The sequence below is a fragment of the Ursus arctos genome, unplaced genomic scaffold, assembly GCF_023065955.2.
Source record: "Ursus arctos isolate Adak ecotype North America unplaced genomic scaffold, UrsArc2.0 scaffold_11, whole genome shotgun sequence".
NCBI lineage: Eukaryota > Metazoa > Chordata > Mammalia > Carnivora > Ursidae > Ursus > Ursus arctos.
The window spans coordinates 1589558-1612860 of NW_026622775.1; the positions used below are offsets into that span (position 1 = coordinate 1589558).

Here is a 23303-nt window from a genome sequence, read left to right on the forward strand (position 1 = left end):
CTAAACCTCACATGAAGGAATAATACATTCCTGATTTTTTTTCTCAAACATGTCTTCCAACCTCCAGTCTCATAGGCCTGGGCTCTAAGTCCCAATATACCACAGATAGCAAGTTAATCAATTGCTGTGTTAAGTTCTCCGCTAAAGAAAGAGGGATCATCATGGCATCTTTCCAACCTAGATTCAGCTAATTGCACATTTTAGAGTCTGTTTCCTACCACACTTCAATTCTTGTACCATGTTTAAAAAACTAAATCAAGGTTCTTCCAGATCTGAGCGACTAAAATATATCTCAAACAGGATTGCTTGGTAAGAGAAATTTACTGTTTCACAATTTGAAAAGTTACAGAGTAGATCTGTTCATTTATGTCACCTGGACCCATCTCTTCATCTCTCAGCTCAGCTTACATCTCCAGAGAGACATTTCCTTTGAGAGAATTGAACTTTTCCCTTCTGGTTGCCATTGTTTTAGGTTTCAATTCCACAGAGCCAGCAATCCCCACAGAAAGAGAATACTTTTCACCACAATACCTGCAAAAGGCTCTGTTAGCCCTATTGGTCCTGACTGGCCTGGCTTGGGTTGTATGTTTCCCTCTCTCAGCAGTTCCTTTAGGGAGACAAGAAGGTTATTCTCTGGTTGGTCAAGGCTGGTTTAACAAGTGCTCACCCTTGAAGCTCAGGGTAGACTAGGTGTCCCTGAGCTTCATGGTTTAAACATTGGTTGCCCAATCTTTAGATCATACTATCATTCATTGCCTGACAGAAGCGGAAAGAGGTGAATCCTGAGCAGGTAAAAACAATAGATAATTATAAGAAAGAATACTGAACATGACCCACAAGGCCTTGTGTGTTGGCCCCCTGAATACCTTACAACTATCATCTAATTACATTCTCCTGCTTACTGGGCCCCAGCCACATGGGCCTTATGCCATGTCTCTTTCTGCTTTTGGACATTCCCATGTGCAATTTCCTCTGCCTGAAACAAGACTCTCTTGCCTCATTTGATAAGTTCATTTCTACTTATTTTTCAAAAGTCAGCTTAATTATCACTTCCTCAAGGAAAGCTTAAGTTGACAAGGAAAGCTTAACTAAGTTTTTCCCTTCCTTTCATCTTCCCCCACAGCCTCCAAACTTCTCCTTTGTAGTCTTTGTCATAATTGCAAGTAGGCATTTAATTGTGCAATTACTTTTAGCTCTATGAGGACAAAATATCTCTGTCTATAAATTTAAAAATATTAGGGGGGCCTGGGTGGCTCAGTCAGCTGGATGTCTGCCTTCTGCTCAGGTCACGATCTCAAGGTCCTGGGATTCAGCCCCATGTCAGGCTCTCTGCTCAGTGGGATGTCTGCCTCTCCCTCTCCCTCTGCTGCTCCCCCCCCCCACCCCTGCTTGAGTGTGTGCACTGTCTCTCTCTTCCTCTCTATTTCAAATAAATTTTTTAAAACTTTTTAAAAATTTTTAAAAATATTATTCGTTGAATGAATAAATGAAGTGCGTGAACAAATGAGCAAGCTGAAAGAATATGTGATGCTGGGGATAATGATCTTCTTTTTCTCCCATTAGTCTCTGTATTTCTGGATCCAGTTTTCCTCCAACTCTCTCTCCTTTGTACACCAATACCAATTTTTCCTTATGTTAGTTGTCCACTATTTTCTAACATAGAAGATATTTTAGTTGCATAACAACACATGACTATGAAAGAAAGAATTCAGAACAAAAATCATTCTAATTAGATATTTCTGCAGGACACCGCATGTTACTCAGTGCAAAAGACTCACACCCTGAAACAGAGAAGCCTGGGTTCTAATGCTAGTTGAGCCATTTACTAGCTCTTTGAAGAAATTTGTTTATTCTCTCTGAGCCTTTCCTTATCTATAAACTAAAAATAATGATATCTACCTTGCAGGATTCTTATAAGAATATAAAAATAATACATACTTTGTACCCAGCACTCAGTAGACAATCATTATTTGATATGTATTCTTATGATTATTCTTGGGTAGCAGACCTGACATTCTAGTAGGAAACATGGATTAGGAATCATAGCCATCCCTGCACATCACCCAAAGGAAATGCTCTTGCCTCCATAGGATAACTTTATGTAGACCCTGTAGTGTTTTACAATATGCCCTTGTGTTTTAAAGGAAGCTCTGACTTCTAGAATTTTATATTATATAACAGACACCACCCCAGCATTGCCCAAAACATCAGCATTTAATTCACAGTACATTTCATGGACCCCATTTCTCCCTTTTTCCAAAGCAATGATAAAAACTCATGAAGAGGGGCGCCTGGATAGCGCAGTCGTTAAGCGTCTGCCTTCGGCTCAGGGCGTGATCCCGGCATTATGGGATCGAGCCCCACATCGGGCTCCTCCGCTGGGAGCCTGCTTCATCCTCTCCCACTCCCCCTGCTTGTGTTCCCTCTCTCGCTGGCTGTGTCTCTGTCACATAAATAAATAAAATCTTAAAAAAAAAAAACTCATGAAGAAAATCTTCAGCACCCACTAGAGAGGGAGAGATCTGGTGGAGAACGGTGAGATGAACTCGTGTAACCTCTGTCAACAACTACGGACTACACCCTACCTGAAGCATAAGACATGTAAAGAAAACTTCACACTAAAGGCCTATTCCCCACGTCAGCTTCTCAGCAGCATCAGTGTTGGGGGCCTCGCCCACTACGGTTTCTGTTCTTTGCCACATCTTTAACCACCCACCTCAGGTTGCTCTCTCCCATCAGTACACATGCTCAAGTCTTTCCCATCTTAAAAAATTCTTTCCTCAATCCTGTATCCCCCTGTTCTTACTTTGCTGTCTCCTTCCTCCTCTCTTGAGCTAACCTTTAAATGGTCATTTCCACTCCCTATGTCCTCATGCTCACTTCCTGTGTATCCTTCAGGCTCAGGCAGTCTGGCTTCTGTTACCCCTAATCTTCCGCTGAATGGCACTTTGCCAAAGACTGCAATGAATGCACCACTGTCACATCCAAGGCACACTTCTCCTTGCTTGTCTCCAGTGACAGCTCAGTAGTAGGGGGCACTGCTAACAGGTCAGACCACCTTAAGGAAGCTTGTCCTTAGCCCGGCTCCCACAGCGCCACACACCTCTGGCTTCCTCCTTTGGGGGCTCTTTTTCTTTCTGTCAAAACTCAGTGGTGGCGTTCCTCTGTTTCTCTCCTAGAGCTCTACTTTTCTTCTCGCTCAGAGCACAAAGTTATCTTTCTCAGTTGCCATCGCGATGCAGAAGGTCCACATGTTTATTCTTCCTGTTACTTCTATCTCCAGTGAAAGTCACCAACAACCATCTCACTGGCCAGGTCAGAAACCCGGGTGACATCCTTGAGCCCTGCCTCTACGCTTACCCCGGCTTCGAAGGACTAGTTACTATGCTCCATTTCTTCTATGTCTGTGATAGCCACGGACCTCTCTTTTCCTCTCCTTCCAATTGCCTGATCTCTAACGCAGGCCACTCTCATTTTCCCTAAGCGACTTCCTCTGTCTCCTCGCTGGTGTCCTAGCCTCTGCCATTGTGTTCTCTCCGTCTCTTCTCCCCACTGCAACCACCAAGATATCTCCAAAGTCCAAATCTGATCATTTTCTTGTCCTTTAAAACCCATTATTGGTTTCCCATTGCACTTAGGCCACAAGCCAAACCCTTCCCTATGATTTTTACTAACCCTGGTGATCAGCTCCCTGCACTGCTGCAGTCAGAGTTCACAGTCTTGCTCTTGACTTTTTAAACATGGCATTTGGAATGTGTTTTATTTTTTCAAATATGTCATGCTCCATCATGTCCTGGCTCTTCACAGACTCTTTCTCATCTCCACCAAATACTCTTCTCTGACTTTCTACCTGGACTTAATAATTCCTATGTATTCTTAAGATCTCAGATTAAATCTTACTTTCAAGGGACATTTTCTCTGAACCTTCAAATATGAGTTAAACACCCTTCCTATTGTAGGCTGCACACTTTTGTTCATACATCTTACAACATTTCATAATTGCCCATTTACAGGTCTGTTTCCCCACTTGACTGTCAGCTCTGTGAGGGCAGGGGACACATCTAGTTACTATTATATCGCTGGATGAGAGAAGACATAAGAGTATATTGAATTGAGAATGCTGCTGTGGGTCATCACCACGTAAGTTTAATTTCAAACACAGAATAAGGCTGAGAAAGCAGAGCAGGGGTGATGCCACCACTAATGTGGAGGAAGGATGAATAGATATGTCATTTGAGGGGCGTTCTATGATGGTATTTCCAACCACTTCTGATGCCTCTGTGTTTGAGCATTTCCTGAGCAGACCCCCGTAAGGATGCAGTTTGACTCAGTTTAGCCATGTACTATTAAACTGCCGCTCAAAAATGAGAAAATTGAGATACAAATGACACACCAGTATCTCAAGCACCACCAGAAACTATGATAAATTAGAAATTCAGACTTGAACAACCATTTATGCAATGGAAAGTGAAACTAGCAATCTTCATTTCTAAAGTTTTTTTTAAAAACATTTCTGAGAAGGTGTCCTGACTAGGATAGTTTTCATTCATCTCAAGTCCTTTTGTAGGCTTCTCCCCAACATCCAATTCATAGCACAACCCTTTCACGAGCAAAGCGATACAAGAGGACCCAACTGAACATTGATTTCTCTTGTCGCCCGAAGCCATGCTTTTGAATTTTATGCGTTACTACCAAAATCAGTGCCCTCATAGGCTACCATGCATGAAGTCTCTAAAAATTCAAAAGTAAAAATATATGCTACCAAGAAAACAATTATTGTCACTAAGAATTAACAACTCTATAATAAATTCATTCTACATTAGATTTTTTTAAGGTAGATCTAGACTATTTGCTAAGGTGACTTTTGTTTTGCTTTGGGGGGATTTTTTGGTTTTCTTGTTTGTTTCTTGTTCTTTTGCTTGGCAAGCTGCCTTGTTGACAAGCATTGTTATTGGCTACGATTGTATGAAACTTGTCTTTTCATGAAATGGTTTGGAGGAAAACCGTTTGCTCAGTCCAGATTGTGTGCATGAAGTTTCATTCTGAGTTTTGGTTTCATTAGAAAATCTGTGAGTTTGAAACTCTGACTTAAACTAAATCAACCACCAACCTCCCCTCCACCCAGCACTACTCAATAAAAGGGGAATTGTTTACATTAATTTCAGATATTTAACAAAAAACGTTTTTGCTCTTTATGAAAATGTGAGTCTATGTCTTCTTATTCAACAAGTTTGCTTCTTTTACAAATGTTCATACCCCAAACAACTTTCTCTGTAGCCTGACAAAGGAGAAATCAAGGAAGAGGTCTAATATTTTATCTTTCATACCTTTGAGCAACTTGTTCTTTCCCTTAGAAATGTTTTTAGGGACTAGATTAGCTCTCACCTCACATTTGGAATGAACAGAATTCCTACCACAATGGATGACCTACTTAAAAAAAAAAAAAAAAACACACAAGAAACACATTTTTCCTAAATGTAGGATTCTCCTCCATGTGGGTGAGCATAGACAAGGAATGAAAATGTATCATCCTTGGGGCGCCTGGGTGGCACAGCGGTTAAGCGTCTGCCTTCGGCTCAGGGCGTGATCCCAGCGTTGTGGGATCGAGCCCCACATCAGGCTCCTCCGCTATGAGCCTGCTTCTTCCTCTCCCACTCCCCCTGCTTGTGTTCCCTCTCTCGCTGGCTGTCTGTCAAATAAATAAATAAAATCTTAAAAAAAAAAAAAAAAAGAAAATGTATCATCCTAAGATACAATGTCACAAGTTCCTAAAGCTTCTTTTCTGCCCCCAGGAAGGAATTAATGTTGGTTTATTTGTTTCCCTTTGGTTTGTGGAAAGCATACTGAAGAAGACTGAAGTCTGAGAATTTATCACCTGCTGTGTGACTCTGGGCAAGTTACTTAATCTCTCAGACATGTTCCCTCATGTGTTAAACACATGTTCTTTAATGTTAAAAAAATTTTTTGATAAATTATATAACTCTCTCACCTATTTTCAAGATTATTGTAAATGAGATCATTGTAAATGAGACAATGCATATTAAAGTTTTCTTGGTAGATTTTCAGTAGCAGCATCCAGACTACAATCCTAGATCATGTCATTTACTTAGACCAAGTTTAACACTTTCAGTAGCTATACTTTTACTAGTTTCTCTTTCTAAATTTTTGGATCATCTATTTTGTGAGATCATACTACTACCTTTAACAGCAGCTCTCACCCATCAAAATTATTACTTTACCCTTTTCTGGGTTTTAAACTTAGAGAGAGGCTCTTTTAGTTCTTTCTCACCAGCAGAAAGTTGCCATTGATGTTTTATGATTTCAGGAGATTTAGGAAAGTTTCCTTCATGAAAATGTATCTGTATTATCACTAAGATTGCACCCACCTGACAACCACCACCTCCATGCTAAACACACCTGCCTCCAATAGTTTTCATTTCCTTGCCTCTACCTACCCAGTCTAACGAGAGCCAATGATCATAATATCACAGAGAAATAAAAATTAGGGACCCCCAATGAAATGTTCCTTTAGAATTTGTTTTTGATGTTCTAATAGTGTGTGTGTGTGTGTGTGTGTGTGTGTGTGTGTGTGTGTGTGTGTGTGTTTCTTTTCACCTTCTACTCCAATCCTTCTTTCAGGAACCCTTATTTTGTAGTCCCTGTTTGTATATAATTTTTTTCTTGGGAATAAAAGTCATTGCAAAATGCAGAATAATTGTCCGAAAAATCAACCTATATTCAACTTAGAGGCATGCTTAATTACTGACAGATCACAGAGGTTTTCTTCCAAATAGTAATAATACTGATATAAAGATATAAAATAAGAAAACAAACTAAATGGAGGTTGGTAGTGCAGAGTTTTCCAGGAAACTACTTGGCCTCTCCTGCTCCCACTAGCTCTGAGTGGGCATGAGTCAGATCTCATTAGGTTTTGTCACACATCTCTAGAAAGAATGAAACATACTTTAGGATATTTGAAAAAAAATCAGATGTCAAATAATGGCTACCCTACTTCCTTTTTAAATTTTTCTTTCATTTTTGTACAGTGTATCTATAAGAAAGGGACTAACCTAACAGGGACTTAAAATTAGTTTTATCTCTATAGCTTTCCCTTCTAGAAGCATTGCACTAACAGCATGGAGCTATATAATACATTCATAAACTATTACATGGCCATTATTTTGGAGATAAAAAAGAAAGTAGAATCACTTTGTCCAACTGCCTAGATTAAAAAATGGTTTATTTATTTATTTATTTATTTTAGAAAAATAAAAGGTGTGACAAAACTCAAGCAATAGAACTACTCATGGGAACACATCAGGGTATCACAGTATCAATACTATCACTTATATTTCCCCCTGATCTTTCTTTTTCACTACTGATAATCTGGGTCATTCTTTGGCTGCTAATTATTTATATTTTCCTCAAAGGAGATTTATTTTTACCTGTCACAGGAGAACTTAGATGAATTCAATCAACCTGAAATACAGAGTCACAGGCAGCTTTATTGTATCTTTGCAAAGGGTTCCACCAGACTATACAGGGATACACACTGTTTGCGTCATGGGACATTCTATGAATGACAACACTGTGTGCCTATTAACTATTAATAGTCACATATTAAGCTACACCAGTGATTTTTAAGCAGAGTTGTACATCTGATTGTCCATGAATCTTTTTAAAAAAACACTGCTACCGCACCCTGTGCCAGACCTCATTAATCAGAATCTCCAAGAGACTCTCGGGATAGAGGAGGGGAACCTAGTTATGCATATTTTTCAAGTGCTCCATAGGTGATTCTGATTCATTTTCCCAATGGAAAGATTTGGTGCTCTCGTACACTGAGTGTTTTATCCCCAAAGACCCATGTCTTAGTAACAATTTCAGTAGGTGGCGCTCTCTCCACCTGCCAGCTTCCCTGTTTGGCGGGAACGAACTCAAAGTCATTCCAGGAAGTCCGGAGCAGATCAAGGGTGCAATTCCTTTTTACCACACCAATATTGAAAACAGATAACAGAACTTACCTTTCCAAACAATATGTTAGTGAGGTAAGACATATGTTAAAGTGGTGGTGGGGGGGGGGGTGGACAGGGCCGTGGCATCACTTTTATTACACAAATGTAATTATTGTTCCAAAGAGTTCAAGCAAGCCAACTTCCTAACATAAAATGGAAACTAAAGAAACAGAGGAGAGAGTAAATGATGAGAAAAACCCTAGTAGACGAGATTTAAATATGGGAATTTAAAGATGGAGAATACTGATGTTATTGCTAAGAACTGCTAACTGTGTGAAGAACTTACGGTGCAAACACAGATATCTGTATCTGAAAGTGGGGAGACAGTACAGTGCAGTTTGCAAGGACATGAGCTTTAGAACCAGACAAACCTAGATTTAGACCTTGGTTCCAGCTCTTTAATACTTAATTCCAACCAAATTTACTCAATCCTTCATTCTCAATAAAATGATACCTACATTATTTGGTTTTAATAGGCATTAAATTAAAAGAGATAATAAATGTAAAACAATTATCCACATGCGTGGTGCATGGCCAGTATTTAAGCAATAGTGTTACCTCTGGAGTACTAAAAATGAGTAAATGTAAATGCCAAGATTTTTTTCCTAAGTAATGAAGAATGATGGAAAATTATTGTGAGTTTTGAAGGAAGGATTCCTATATCAGTCAGTACTATTAATAGTAAGAACAATTTAGAGGAAGCTGAACAGGAAAAGATATAAGGCTAATTTTGGTGTAATGAATAAGGCCTGAACTTGAATTCACAAAGCTAGAGTTTGTAAGGTGCTCCTTCCTCTATGTACAGGCTGTATGATTTTGAGAAAGTCACTTAAACTCATTTTTCATATTTATAAGATAGGAATTAAATTCAATGCTAATTTGAATATGACAGATGATTTGAATATTAAACATAATAGGATAACTTTACCAAAGAAAACAATAGTGTATAAAAAATGCTTTGAAATCTATAAAATCATAATATATAAATGCAAAGGGTGTTGTTGTGGTAATTACCAATAGTTAAAATTTATTCATGACTCAAGTTCATCATCAAAGTTGAAAAATTATGGGGCGCCTGGGTAGCACAGCGGTTAAGCATCTGCCTTCGGCTCAGGGCGTGATCCCGGCATCCCGGCGTTGTGGGATCGAGCCCCACATCAGGCTCCTCCACTATGAGCCTGCTTCTTCTTCTGCCACTCCCCCTGCTTGTGTTCCCTCTCTCGCTGGCTGTTCCTATCTCTGTCAAATAAATAAATAAAATCTTAAAAAAAAAAAGTTGAAAAATTATACTCTCAAAATGTGGGGGTATTGAGTTACCAAATTTGGATGAAGATTTTAAAGATTGTGAAATCAGAATTCATGAGGAGAAAAGAGATTGATATTAGCAACATATTTGCAATACTTCTGAAAGCATTTCCAGGATGTTTGTCTCACTAATGATCCTAATATCCTTTTTTATAATGCCTTTAGCAATATTTTAACAGGATTAGACTTTTGAGTTTTATCTGACATTTCATTTTGCGCCCCTTGTATCAGTATACATATTGGCTAGCACCTGACTTGAGGAAGTTAGGATTATATCATTTGTATCCGTTCCTTAAAAATTTTCAAATTATAGAAAGAGAAATTAGCCATATGAAATAAGGTCAGAAAAAATAGAAATCATATTAATAAAAGAGACTCTATCAAGACCTCATTATATTACGATCCCTGGCCTTAGACAATAATGGCTTTCATTAATAATAACACTTATATCAATAAGTTAGTGTTACGTCTAAATGTTTCATTTATTGGAAACTTTTAAAATTAGTGTTCTGTGTTAAACATGTCCCTTGGTATGGTGTGCAGTAATGTCACCAGACAAGAGAAACAAGAAAGTCCCTTCACAGCAATGACTGCTGTGCTGTTTGAAGGTCAATTGTCTTTTAAGCATGTAGAGAATCTTTATCATGTCATACTTCAGATATACGTTTTTGGAGATGGGAAACAACAGGCCATGATTTAATGTTTTTTGTTGCACCACTATAATTCTTTCAAAGCAATATGTATCCCAACAATTTCTCTCTGTTAAAGAGAGTATCACGTCCTTAAAGAAAATTTCCTATTTTGCAAGTAGAAAGGAAATTAAGAATGCACCTTTTTTGTCATTGTTGTTTTGTTTTGTTAGTACACTATAAGAAATTTGCATCGTAAAGCAAGCTGCTGTTGTCAGCTCTTTAATGGACGGAGCCATCAGGAAGCTGCCTCCACCCTAAGAGGCTTAGAGACTGAGCAACTGAGTTAGACAGCAGGTGCCCAGGCTGATCAAGTCAATTTTCTAACACAGAATGCATGTTGTAGAACTTGTTCTATTAGTCTTTTTTCTCTGTTAAGGAAGCAAGAATTTCTTTGTGTGGATGCAGTGCTGCAATTTTAGTTTGAGAAAAAATGGTAAGGAATTTGGTAACAATTGACTGGTGTTAAAACAACAAATTACCTTTTAAAAATAGATTATCCACACCTAGAGAAAGAATCTCAAGAAGGCACACAATTAATAAAAGCTGGTTCCGAATTACACATACAAATATGCACTAATGTCCAGTAAATAACTGGTTGTGTGCACTCTATCTTTTCTTTCCCAGAAATAGCAACCAAGCAAGAGGTTTTTTTTTTTTAATCAACAATATAAAATCTCATTAACATATTTTACAGTTGGAGACTTTAGAATTTTACTTCCTTTTGCTATTGAAAAGTCACAAAAGCCAAGAGGAGTTAATGTATGTTCTTTTAAATTAACAAATGCTGTGGTGGTTAAGGGTGGGGTGAGGGTGCAGAGAAAGAAGTTGGCAAGAAAAGGTTCAGGGCCTGTTGCACAACCAACTGCAAGCCAAGTATGATTCCAGATAGACAAGAACCACCTGTTACAACAGAGGGAGAGGTTTAGAAGATGAAATGAGAAGGGAGTGACCTTAAAGATCATTTTCCCAATTATAATACAAACAACTAAGGAAACATGCAGATATTTATATCAAACACATGCGAATACAATATTTGCCACATGTTATTCAATATAAGAAAGCATATAATTAGTTATATATTTCTAGTTAATCAAGAGAAACTTCTGGAAGTACATGGCTTTTTGCTGGTAATAGTAATAACTACCTGGACATTTACCTAGTGCCCCATTGAATCCTCACAACAACCCTTTTGTTTCAGAGGGTGTTTAACACATGATACACAGAGTTAAGTAACACGCTCAAGGCCACACACTTGGTAAGGGATAGAGTCAGGATGCAATCATATCTGTCCAACTCCAAAGCCCATGCTTTCAACAATTCTGCTGCACTGTGCACTGCATAAATAATATATGTCATAGTCTTTGGAAAACTTTACTTTCTGGACTTGACAAAAAAGATTAGAAGATGACCTCCCGAACAGCTTAAAGTCCACTAACAATTGCCAAGACCTCGATGACACATTAGTGTACGGTTGGAAAAGACAGAAATTCAACGTCACGTGAAATGCTTAAGGAAAAATGAATGATTTTGCTTGGCCATTGCAAAATCAGAAATCTGAATGAACTCTGCCTCAGAATGGAATATACAATGTTTCATTAGAACACACTCTACACGTTCTTCTTAGTAACAATGTGACACATAGAAAGAGTTCCCTATTTAACTCTTTTCAAAGGAAATATTCCGATTTCATAAAATTAGGAAAAGGTTTCACTTCTAAAGAAATTACGGACAAAAAGAAAAGAAAAGAGAATGGGCTATACAAAATAACTTGTGTTGACTCAAAAGACGTGCCCGAAGTATCTATTTAAAAGTTGAATGTGAGTACGTGAAAATTTCATGTAGAGGTCGATTCTCAACAACTGCTAACGTAACGATTCATATATGAGTTTGTTCTTGATTCTTATCTTCAAATTAAAATTTTATGATTAGAAAGGGGGCATTAAAAGGAGAATTAAATGTAGTCGGCAATAGAAAAGACAATCTGTCAACGGAAGGACGTAGGTATAGAATCCGGAACGTCAGGGAATATCGAGTGTCCGTCACCTGGAATTTAGTTCTTTATGGGTCGATTTCTTCATTACTTAATTATGCGTACGGGTAGAAATTTTTTCAAAATAGATGATCTTACTGGAGAAAATGCAGGCATTTGAAAGCGCAGGTTTACTCGTTACAACGGAGTCGAGCGAGAAGTAGAGTCACTGGTGAGAAATTCATCTTGGATCTGTAAGAATCCCTGTCCTTCCAAGCCCACGTGGCAAAAGTAAACAGAAGGTGGGCCGGGGCGGGGTGAAGCAGGACTCGGTCAATTTTCTAATTTGTCGAGTCTTTAAAACTACAGGCCCCCAAAGCACTAAGGGCATGCCCTCGGCGAAACTGGGGAGCGCTTCTGTAGACATGAAAGCGACGATGCAGAGGATGCCAAAGCGGGGACGAGGCGGGAGCGGGTGCACCTACTTGGGGGGGGGGGCTGGCCTTCGCGCGCCAAGGTGGGTGCGCGCGTGGGCGGGTGCGGGGATACCTGCAAGGAGGTGGGAGCAAGGGCTAGTGCGAGGCTGCGGGGTGGAGGTGGCAGCGCGCAGGGGTGAGGGGCGCGCACATACCTCTAAGTAGGTGGTGGAGTGCGGTACTAACAAAAAGTTTAAAAGGTTAATCTAGGGTCTCCATCCTTGTGCCAAGAACCCACGCCAGCTCCCCCTGCGCGCCTGCCCCGCGCCCTCACCCGGGTGGCTGCCGGTCCCAGGGGCTCCGGGGTGCCCCGGGTCTGGCTGCGGCGCCCGGGGGCTGGACCTTCCCCCGCGCTCGCCCCCGCCCCGCGCTCATCCCGGCGCGCAGCTCCCCGGGCTCCACGCACAGCGCCAGGGCAGCCCCGGCCTCGACTGCGCACCCCATCGTACGGCCCCCGGTGCCTCCGGCCTTTGTGCGGGAAGCCCCGGGCGGGGGGCTCATTCCCTGGGAGCCGGGGCTGAGGGCCCCAGGGCGGCGACGGAGGCCGGGGCGGAGGCGGAGGAGGAGGAGGCCGGTGGAGGAGGAGGCCGGGCGGAGGAGGAGAGCCGGCAGCAGCAGCGGCTGCGGCGAGAGCTCCGGCGGCCACCGCCGCCTCCTCGCGAGCGCCGCGCGCCCAGGCCCGGCTCGCATGCGAGTCACGTCCGCCCCCTCGGCGAGGCCGCCCCGAGACGCCGGCCCCGCCGAGTGATGAGAACAGACGTCAAACTGCCTTATGAATATTGATGCGGAGGCTAGGCTGCTTTCGTAGAGAAGCAGAAGGAAGCAAGATGGCTGCCCTTTAGGATTTGTTAGAAAGGAGACCCGACTGCAACTGCTGGATTGCTGCAAGGCTGAGGGACGAGAACGAGGTCAGAGCGCTTCTCTTGTGCCGCGAAACTCTCCCTTTCCTCTCCCCCTTGCTTTCTCTCGGGCTTCCAGGGACTGGGGAGCGAACCCTGCAGTGTCACCCACTAATACCAAGAGGGAAGAGGGAAGCTTCACAAATTACTGGAGCCTCTTCAACATGGCTGACAAATATAGTTTTAATTCCCCCCCCCCCTTTAAACCTGTAGTTCTGTGTTCTCTCCTCTCTCCCGCTAATGCGCCTCTCCTTCTTACCCAGAAAACTTACCTTTGTGACTCCGACCAGCCGGTTTCCCGGCCTTTTATCCTCAGGAAAGTGATTTTTCTTTGCTTTCCTTTCTCAAATAGTTCAGCTTTGGGGGGCACTACTTTTCCCTTGAATCCTCCCCGACCCCCTTTCCTTCTTGTAAGTCAGACCAGTGTCTCGTTTAACCTAACCCACCCCGGAAAGAACTCTGACGGAGTGTTTTTCGACCCTTTTATCTGTTGTAGGTTCTGGGTCTGGGTTTGCGTTCGCGTCCGCCCCTTTCTACCCCGGTGTCCGCTTTTTGGGGGGCGAACCAGGCGAATGTCACGGGGAGTGGAGCTGCAGTACACTAAGTGGGGTTTTGTTTTTTCCTAAGTCCGCGCGTTTTGCTCGTGGTGCTGAGTGAGAGAATAGTTTCTCCGGTCCCCCAAACAAGACCAGATCCCACTTTTCTCAAGGTACATCAGCTCTGCGATGGGCTGTGCCTTCCAGCCTGGGGAGTGGGTATAAGAGAATTTGTGGGCAAATCTGTGTCCTGGCTTTGTGCTTCTCCCGAATCAGCTTCGTTCGGTTCCCCGGTAAGTGACAGGCAGACACAAAGGCAGGCGCAGGCCGGGGGAGGGGGCGGGCGGGCGGGAGGAGGGGGGCAGAGTTGAGAGTTGGAAGACTGCAAGGTCAGGGGCGCCGAAAGAAATGAAACCCAATCCCAGCAAAGAAACGGAGAAGTAGGGAGCAGATCTCTAACAGTCCCATCCAAATTTCTCTGTCTTGGTTGCTCTCTTTTCTTTGGTCTTTTATTTATCTGCCTTCCTCTCCGTGTCTCTTTTTTCCTCCTCCTCCTTCTACACACACACACACACACACACACACACACACACAACACACTCCAGTCTTGCTGAATCTTTTCGCTGGGGCTGCTTGTCTAGTGTTATTAAGCTAAAAGAGTTTCTATGGAGAGTTTTCTACCTATGACAAAATAAAGTGTGGCTGGATAGACTCCTGGGAAGGTCGAATATGAAACATAAGTGTTATTTACTGGCCATTGCCTTCATGACATACTTTCAGTTGCATTGAGTGATTTCCCCCCTCCTTCGTCTAGTGTTTAGGAATTGAAAGAAGGGTTATTTTCCAGTTGTTTGCTTAAAGTTTACTGAAATATTTTTATATTTTCCTGTGTAGGGAATAGGATACATCCATGAATTTAAAATCTGAAGTCTCATAATGTGCTTTCATCTCTCCAATAAGGGATAATAATGGCAAATCCAAATAAAAAATATTCATCAACAAATGATCCAACATAAGAGGAAGATTGTTCCTTAGGGGAAGTTGGGATGTAAAGAGAAAAGATACTGGTTTGCTTTGCTTTGCTTTGGTTTAAGACTGTGGGTATTGTTGCCTGGTTAATGAAATCATTATATTTGCATTTTAATGGAAAGTTGAAATGCTGGAGGAGAGTTATATTCTTTTACATGTTTGCATGTGTGTTTCATAATAGGTTAGAGGTAGAATATAAAATTCTACACAATATTGGGGTTTTTTTTATAATGTTATTAAGCAGAGAAGTAAGTGTTAGTGAAGGACTGGAAAGTCAAACTTAAGTTTAGAAGGCATGTATATAATTAAAACATGGACAGAAGGAAGAGCACAGTAATGGCCATTACTCCATAAATCAGATTTCCAAAACCATTTGTCCTCAGTAGTTCACTTTGTAACTCTATTTTAATCTCTGAAAAAGCAGTTAAGTTTAATCATTGATGCTGAAGATTATTTCACATGATTACAAGGGAGTAGTATTACTGATCTCTGGAATAGAAACAGCTTATTTGGTTAGTTCTTATTTGTCCTAAAATAATAAGGAAAATACTTAGGAGTCTAGCGTAAATGCTTACTATTCATTGAGAAAACTATGATTAATTATTGCAGTAATTCAGAGTTAAAAATAAACAGCTCCTTTTGCTAACAGACTAATATTTAATTGCTTTTTGGGGACTTTTCAAATGTTGTGGTTTATGCTTTCCTCAAGTTAGTCAACTAATAATAGATGTAGTATTTTCCATTCATAGTGGTAAATACAAATACCTACATTGGTTAATAATATGTATTGTGACCATGAATATTTGTTCTTTCCTATCAAATTTAGACTCTTGTTATTTTATGTATCCTATTTGTATGCCGAAAATAGCTGTTAATTAATATTGTATGGGGGGCTTAAATTATTAGAAGGAGAAGATGCACATTATTCACCAATTTCAATATAAGTACCACTTTCTCCTTTATTATAAAAGAGAAATTATTTGAATTAGTATAGAATAGTTGACTATAACAGACGTAATGTCCATTCTTCATTTATTATATGTATGATAGTACCACCTGGATGTTCTCAGAATTTCATAGGATAGAACTGTCTTGAGCAATTGAATTTTATGGAAGTGATAGTGGACAATAACAAGATAGGTATTTTTCTTAAACTGCAATATTGTTTTCCTTACTTTCTTATTGAACTAATGGTTAATGAGAAATTAACTTGGAATGAAGAGAGTCCCTTGTTTTGTTTAAATTCATGGATTTACCAACTATGGCTTTAATTATATCTGTCATTATGCTGGTGCATGCAAGGAGTCAAGGGAATTGATATGATTTTGATGCAGTGTCACAATAAGGTAGACACTGGCAGGTCAACATCACTTCCAGAACAAGTGAAATGCACCTGCCAAGGAGTTATTATGAGAGACTTCCAAAGTCCTCTTTGAGCACTGGACTTGTATTAGGTAACAAAAACTGGAGTTAATGTTTTGGTTTCACTTGCTGAAGTTACAATTTCTCTATCAATTCCTCCAAGGCTCCACCCACACACAATGTTGTAAGCCAGTGTCACTATTGAAATGTATTTCCTTATTTGCTGATCTCAGTAAAAAACCTTTCTTATAATTCACAGACACACCTGGCAGAAACCCTCTTTTCCATTATGTCCCACATCCAAGTTGGTAAATTCTTATGAATTCTTTGAAATTATCTTTAAATAAAATGTCATCAAAGCTATGGATGTTTATGATATGTTAGAATATCTAATATTTAGATTAAACCTGCTCTAATTCCTTCTTCAATGAATTCAGTTTTTGTTGCTTAATAGAATTTAGTAGTCTTACCTAGCCATCTCAAATTACTGAGGGAGCCTTCTTTGTTTTATAAACAACCATATAGACAAGTTAAAACTTCGGAGCAGCTGTCAGTGTTGGTTCATCAAAATAACATTTCATCAACTATTATGCCACCATTGCAAACTAGTTCTGAAGCATAGTAATGGCACCAAAGCCAGTAGCAGGAAAATATTTTACAAGCCAACTTTACAATTGGAGCCTTAACTGTGGGAGAGTTGGTTTGCCAAGTAGAGCTGGTGGTTATCTTGGAAATTGTGCTGAAGAACACAACCACAAATGATTTTGCCAAATATACAGTATTTACTTGGTGTAGATCTCCAATTTTTATTTTGACTCATTGCCAAAACCCAGGGAATACTATGACATTATTTAAGAAGGTTATAGAGTACATCTGTATACCTTAGTGTATAGTAGGAAATATATATAAACTTTGGTATACAGTGGGAAAGAAGAGTTCCACAAGAGGAGAGGGTAAAGTGAGAGCCCCTGAATCATTGCGACTGCAAGCCAAAAAAGTCTTAAGTATCTGCTATTTCCAGCATTATTCTGTTCCTAGATTGTACATTGCAGAAAATCCCTGACTTAAGATAGATATATAATCTTTTCGCAATAAAATAGATTTTGGTTGCCCCTTCCAAAATAGTAAATTCTATCAGCTTTGATTTATGCTTTCTCCACTTGTCATGAAATGCAGTTAAATGTGCCAGGATTCAAGAAGAAGAAATAGATAGTAGGTGAATTTTCAATATTTTGTGTAAAAACAAACTCAGTGATAATGCCAACCTACCTGATGTTTTAAGAATTTGGAACTCAATATTTTATATTTACTCAGGGTTGTTGCTCAAACTGACTTGAAATCAAGCTCCAAATAATCTGAGAATTAAAATTAAGAGATGAATAAATTAGCGTGAAGTGTTTTTAGAGGGCAGGTTAGGACATAAAATGAACTGTTTGCTTCACTAAAAATACTATAAATATTTCTTTTAAATTAAACTTATGTCTCCTGGAAGAGAGGCGCTGATTTCTACATCTAATTATTCCATAGTAGAACTTAGTGGTGTCCTACTCAGTCAATATGTAATGCAGGGAGTATAAGCTTCCAGTTATAAGATGAATAAGTTATGGAATGTAATGTGTAGTACAGTGACTATCGTTAACAATACTGTATTGTATATTTGAAAGTTGCTAAAAGAGTATATCTTCAAAGTTCTCACCACACACACATGCAACCATTATAAGTATGTGAAGTGACGGATGTTAACTAACCTTACTGTGGTAATCATTTCCCAATATATACGTATATCAAATCATTATGTTGTACACGTTAAACTTACATAATGTTATATGTCAATTATGTCTCAAAAGCTGAAAAAAAGAATGAATGACCTAGAACTGGAAAAAAATAATGTCATTTAATTAGAAAATGTATAATCTATTCTCAATGGTAATGGTGATGATGGTAGTAATGACGGTGATTTTTCCTTAAATGTAACTTCTACAGGCTATGGCAAATGTCTCATAAAAGCCATCTGTTGTAAATGTAAAGCTTAATGATTTTTAGTAAATTTACACAGAGATCACATATTTTTAATTGAAATTTCTACTAAGATAAATGTAGATCAGATGCAGGTGTATGAAATAATAATAATTGGACATTATATTGCCCGGTTTCTTCCACTGGTAACTTTTGGTAAAACTATAATATCAGAGCCAGGACACTGACATGGATATAGTCTGCCTGTCTTACATGGACACCCCCAGTGTGACCTGTACATTTGTGTGTTGTATATTTAGGTCCATACCATTTTATCACATTATCAGATATCTTTAAATCTTTTTTCCTGAAAGCAGAGAAGTTTAACCCAGTTCTCCTTCATCAGTCATATGATTGTGCTATCATTCCTTATCAAAACGTGCATCAGAATATAGGTTTTTGTTTACTTAAAAGTGTTTTTGCATTTGTGTTCAGAATATTTTGTTTTAATAACATACTACATTATAACTTATGTCATCTAATTCTCTTCATGACTCTAGAGATAGGTATTATTATCCTCATCTCAGGTGAGCTGACTGAAGCATAGTGAAGTTGAATAGCCAAATTCATACAGCCAATACGTGGCTTAGCTAAGATTTGAATTAGGCAGTCTGTCTCTAGATCCCAGACCTTTAACCACTATGCTATTCTGCCTCATTACGATTAATAAAAAAGTGAAGCTGTAATATAGGCTATGCAGGGAAAGTCCTGAGAGGAGACTTAAAATACACACAATTGTCTACATAAAAACTGGTACCCAAATATTCATAGCAGCATATTAATAATTGTAAAAAATTGGAACAACCCAAATGTCCATCAACTCATAAATATATGAACTGCAGTATATCCATACAATGGAATATTATTCAGCAACGAAAAGGAATGAAGGACTGATACATGCTGCATCATAGAAGAACTTGAAAAGAAGGGACTAACAAAAGGCCACATATGATGTGATTTCACTTACATGAAATCTCCAGAATATGCAAATCTGAAGAGGCAGAAAGTAGATTACTTATTGCTAGGGGCTGGGGGGAAAAAAGGGGGGGCTGACTGTTAATAGATATGGGGTTTCTTTTGGAGCCCAAAAATGCTCTATAGTTAGATAGTAATTTTTGCACCGCTCTAAAAATGTACCCAATTGTATACTTTAAGAATGTGAATTTTTTTATTCTATGTGAATTATATCTAAATAAAGTTATAAAAAATGCATACAACTGATAAGGTATTTGGCATTCAGAAAGTATCTCATGTCTCATGCAACGAAATATAGGGTACTATTTGAATTGAATTGTATGGGGCTATGCATATCTTTCTAGAAATATGGCACCAGTGAGTTTTTTAGGATTTGTCCCTATGAAATTAGGATTTTTACTTTTGGACACACAGGGTGAATTACTTGGGGTTGGTTTTATTTTAATTTCTAACTTAATGTAATTCTAGATACCAGACATTCTTCTTGTTGAGCAGTGTTTCTCTCCCTCTTTATTCTGATGAGAATGTTGATTTGCTGCCAATTGGATTCCATAGTTTGGAGCTTGGACTATAACTAGGGTGGGGGAGATTCAGTGATGTGCAAGCATTCGGCTTTAAGAATGTATACATGTTATTGTACTCAATAAGGAAATGCCTTGGCTTCGTGTAATTGCTGTAATCATTATTTTCTTCAAGGAATAGTTATAGAAGTGGCCAAAAATTCTACTTTTTAAGAGTATGATAATAGCACTTACCTGCAGGTTTGTCATGTATATGCAACAGGTACAAGTTAGACACTCATATTAGAATCTTTATTCTATCAAGCTGATGGAGGGATTGTTGTCGAAAGCAGTAGGGTAGAATATAGGTCTGGTCCTGCTTATAGGAGAAATGAATAGCTTCTTTATTTTTACCCTCTCTTGTTTCTCTTAATACTCTGTGAACTACCTCAGTTGATAATAATTTTTTATAATAGTAGCTCTGTAATATTCAAAGGTTGTTCACTGGGTTTTAGTGTGCTATTCCAACTTTGCTTTTTAAATATACCTTCAAAAACCTTAAATATTTTCAAGTAAATTAAAAATATAGGAGATGAGATATTTTGATTTGTTTATATTTTTAGCTTTGCTTTTTATAAATAATTTCTATGGAAGATGCCCTATATTCAGAAGTAAAACATAGGGCTGTGGATTTTTGCTGATGGTCTGCTGTCTTCAGGGAACAGAATTGTCTATGATCAGGCATAGACATAGCAGATCTCCCATTAAGGCATGCCATACACAGTATTGATATTTTTCATGTGCTACTTTTACAGTTTTGAGATTTGTTTCCGTTTATTCTGTGAATGCTGCAAAGTAATGATAATTTTAGTTACTATTGTCATATCTTATTAGCCATTGCTAACACCTACCTGCCTTTTCAAGTTGCTTGTTTTCTTCTTAGAGTATTAAACTAGTTTGTATGTCCAGATTATTCTTTAATGAAAACTATTCACCCAGCTCTCAAGATGAGTTTTTATTATAGTATTTCTGCTCAAATTGGTATATTTTTTTTGTCTGGCAATGTAGAAGAAAAAAAGGCTTAAATAATGGTAGTGAAACCCAGAGGATATAACACCATCTATCTGAGTTACTACTCCTGTTTTTCTTCCCTGTCTACATTAAGAAACAAGGGCAACCATTAAAAAATACCTTAATTATTAGTTGTGCTGCTTCTAAAGTAAAGTGCCAAAATCTGAAAATAATACAATGACACCACACCCAGATTCCATCCCTAACATACTGTCTTGTTCCTATTAATTTATTTTTTAATCTGTTTGTTCTTTCAGCACTTTTTCCATTTTTTGTTTGAAGTCTCTTACTTTGAAGTTATAGAATTTTCATATTTGCCTTTGGCTATAAAGTTCTCCCAGCTCTTTTATAACCTCTCATGATTTTTGCATTAAAAGGATTACTTTTATACACCCTCTAATTAGTTTGGATGATTATTAGCTTTTTGTTTGTTTTACTGCATACAGCATAACAGAACAAAAAATCTCTTCTGCAAATAAAGTGTCTGATCATTCATAAAATTAAAATAAGCATCTTAAAAAGTGAATCCAGTTATTAAAACATTAACTCACTTACATTTATATTTTAATGTACCAAAGAGAACTGGTGAAAGGAAAAATACCATATATGCATACTTTTTAAACATGAAGGAAGGACAAATTTTCCAGCATCAAAATCACCACACAAATTGTTTATTTCAGTAAAAGAGAAGCAGGTACATTTTAGCAGGAACGCATGTATTTTAAACTTTGTACTCTAGATTTAATCTAGCTTTATTCCAATATAACCACCCAAATGGTTATTTTTTCCTCCTATGAAGTTATAGTGCATTTAGTTGAAAGTAAGACAAAGTTGTACTTACGTTTGGAATGTCTACTACATCATAACTTGGAGAAAAACATACTGCAGGAAGCAAAGCTAGTAGACATTTTGCTAATGGCTTACCTTTTTAATAACTATAATTTAATTATGTGTTACTACTGAGTATTTTTCAAATCACTAGTCTAATTTACTATTGAAAGTTTTGCTTCAGCTTTTTGTTTGTGTTTGCATTGTTATAATATGTCATGCTTTAAATAAAGCTGAAGGTTAGGGGAAACTTTCCATATTTAGGTGTAAAAAACTTGATATTGACATTTTTCTTGAATATTGGTAAGAATTCAACCCCCTTAGGAAATGGTTTACTTGTTTCCTGTTCACAAACCCATTGTAAAAAATGCAGTGAATGTAGATGAGGGTGAAAATTAAAGTGAGGAGACAGGTAAAATACTAAATTGCATTTCTCTTTTCTCAAAAATAACCATTGGATACTTTTTGCTGAAAGAGTCATGTTGTACTTTTATTTGGATATAAATTGTCACTTTGCAAACCATTTGCCTCCTTAGAGTATCTCTATCTCGTAGTTGTGTAATCCTACCTCTCCTAATATCTTAGTTCACACCAAAGTCAGCGAGCAAAGGTAAAGGAGAAGTCTTGAGATAAGAGGAGGTAGACAGTGCATTCAGAATGCATTGTTGAGATTTCAAAACTTGCCCCAAATTTAATTAGAAAAGGCTGTGAATTGTGACCCTGTGCTCTGGTTAGGTACTGCTTAAAGAAGGAAAGGAATGCAGTAGGGATTGGTCATTTCTCCTGTTCTTCCTCCATTAAGTTTTGGGGGGGGGGTGGAGAGAGGGGAAGGAAAGGAACAGATAAGGGAAATAATCACTCTTAGAGATAGTTCCTTGACAGGCATATGCTCATTTTTAGGGCCAAAGAAAAGGGAGGTTTTTCTTCCGAGCTTGTTGATGCTTTCTCGCCTTCTGATTACATGCGGTCACATCAACATTTGACACGTGGGTACCGTGCGCATGGCAGCGCTATTTACAAACACCATCCTAGGATTCCAGAGACTCTTATGTAACAGCTGAGAGAGTGCGGGCTTTGTGTGTCTGTGGGCGGAGGAATCAAACAGTTTAATTCATAGTCAGGGAGCCCTTGTCTGGCTCTGACAGGGTCATGAACCAAAGATCAAGGTGTCTAGGTCAGGGTCCGCCCAATACGCACTTCTTCTACCAAAGTCTCAAAGGCAGTGCTTTAATACAGGATTAATCTTTTTTTCTTCCTTCAGCAAACAGAATCAGTTACGCCAAACTTTTTTTGTGATTTTGGGAAATATGGGCAGATTGTACCTTGGTTCTGGTTGTAATTTGCAGTGCCACTGAGACTAAAGTATGCTGCCTGCCGAGTCTCATAAATAATGCTTTAAAAAAAAAGGTGTATTTTTGAATTTGTAATCATCTTCAGATGCAAGAGAATTCATAATCTGAATTGCCAGACTAGACACTCAAACTACAGAACACTCAAGAAAGTGATTAATTGATCATCCTCCTTATCCCTTCCAGCGCCGACCCCTCTCCTCACCCTTCCCCTCCCTGTTCACTTCTTCATCACACCTCCCTCAGCCTTCCTCCGCTTTTAACTGTACATCAGGACTTGG

At 38.8% G+C, this 23303-nt stretch overlaps 2 protein-coding genes across 5 annotated transcripts in view; one reads left to right on the top strand and one right to left on the bottom strand.

The window, feature by feature from the left end:
* Nucleotides 1-9030: 9030 nt before the first annotated feature.
* Nucleotides 9031-13187, bottom strand: LOC125281008 (cortactin-binding protein 2). Of its 3 annotated transcripts, XM_057309986.1 has the most exons (4): nt 12732-13187; nt 12613-12638; nt 12141-12210; nt 9031-9254 (listed from the first exon to the last, which is right to left on the bottom strand). In XM_057309986.1, exons 1-3 carry the CDS (start codon nt 13145-13147, stop codon nt 12173-12175), a joined length of 480 nt encoding a protein of 159 aa, XP_057165969.1. In that variant the 5' UTR covers nt 13148-13187; the 3' UTR covers nt 9031-9254; nt 12141-12172. The 3 variants fall into 3 exon arrangements, 2 of the variants coding, with proteins under 2 accessions (XP_057165969.1, XP_057165968.1); XR_008958590.1 differs by having other exon boundaries at nt 12141-12638; XM_057309985.1 differs by lacking the exon at nt 9031-9254 and having other exon boundaries at nt 11157-12638.
* Nucleotides 13188-13261: 74 nt separating this feature from the next.
* Nucleotides 13262-23303, top strand: part of TET2 (tet methylcytosine dioxygenase 2) — a 126747-nt gene continuing 116705 nt past the window's right edge. Inside the window, exon 1 of one of the 2 annotated variants that reach the window (XM_026499112.4) lies at nt 13262-13365. The gene's annotated coding sequence lies outside the window, so the exon portion shown is untranslated. The remainder of the gene's footprint in view (nt 13366-23303) is intronic. The other variant, XM_057309984.1, reaches the window with a different exon arrangement.

What these genes read in the sequence shown, in the direction of transcription:
- LOC125281008 (XM_057309985.1), bottom strand. Translation starts at nt 13,147, where the DNA reads ATGCGAGCCGGGCCTGGGCGCGCGGCGCTCGCGAGGAGGCGGCGGTGG. An exon ending in TGGGACCGGCAGCCACCCGG is followed by an intron (nt 12,639 to 12,731) that starts GTGAGGGCGCGG and finishes ACTTTTTGTTAG; the next exon opens with TACCGCACTCCACCACCTAC.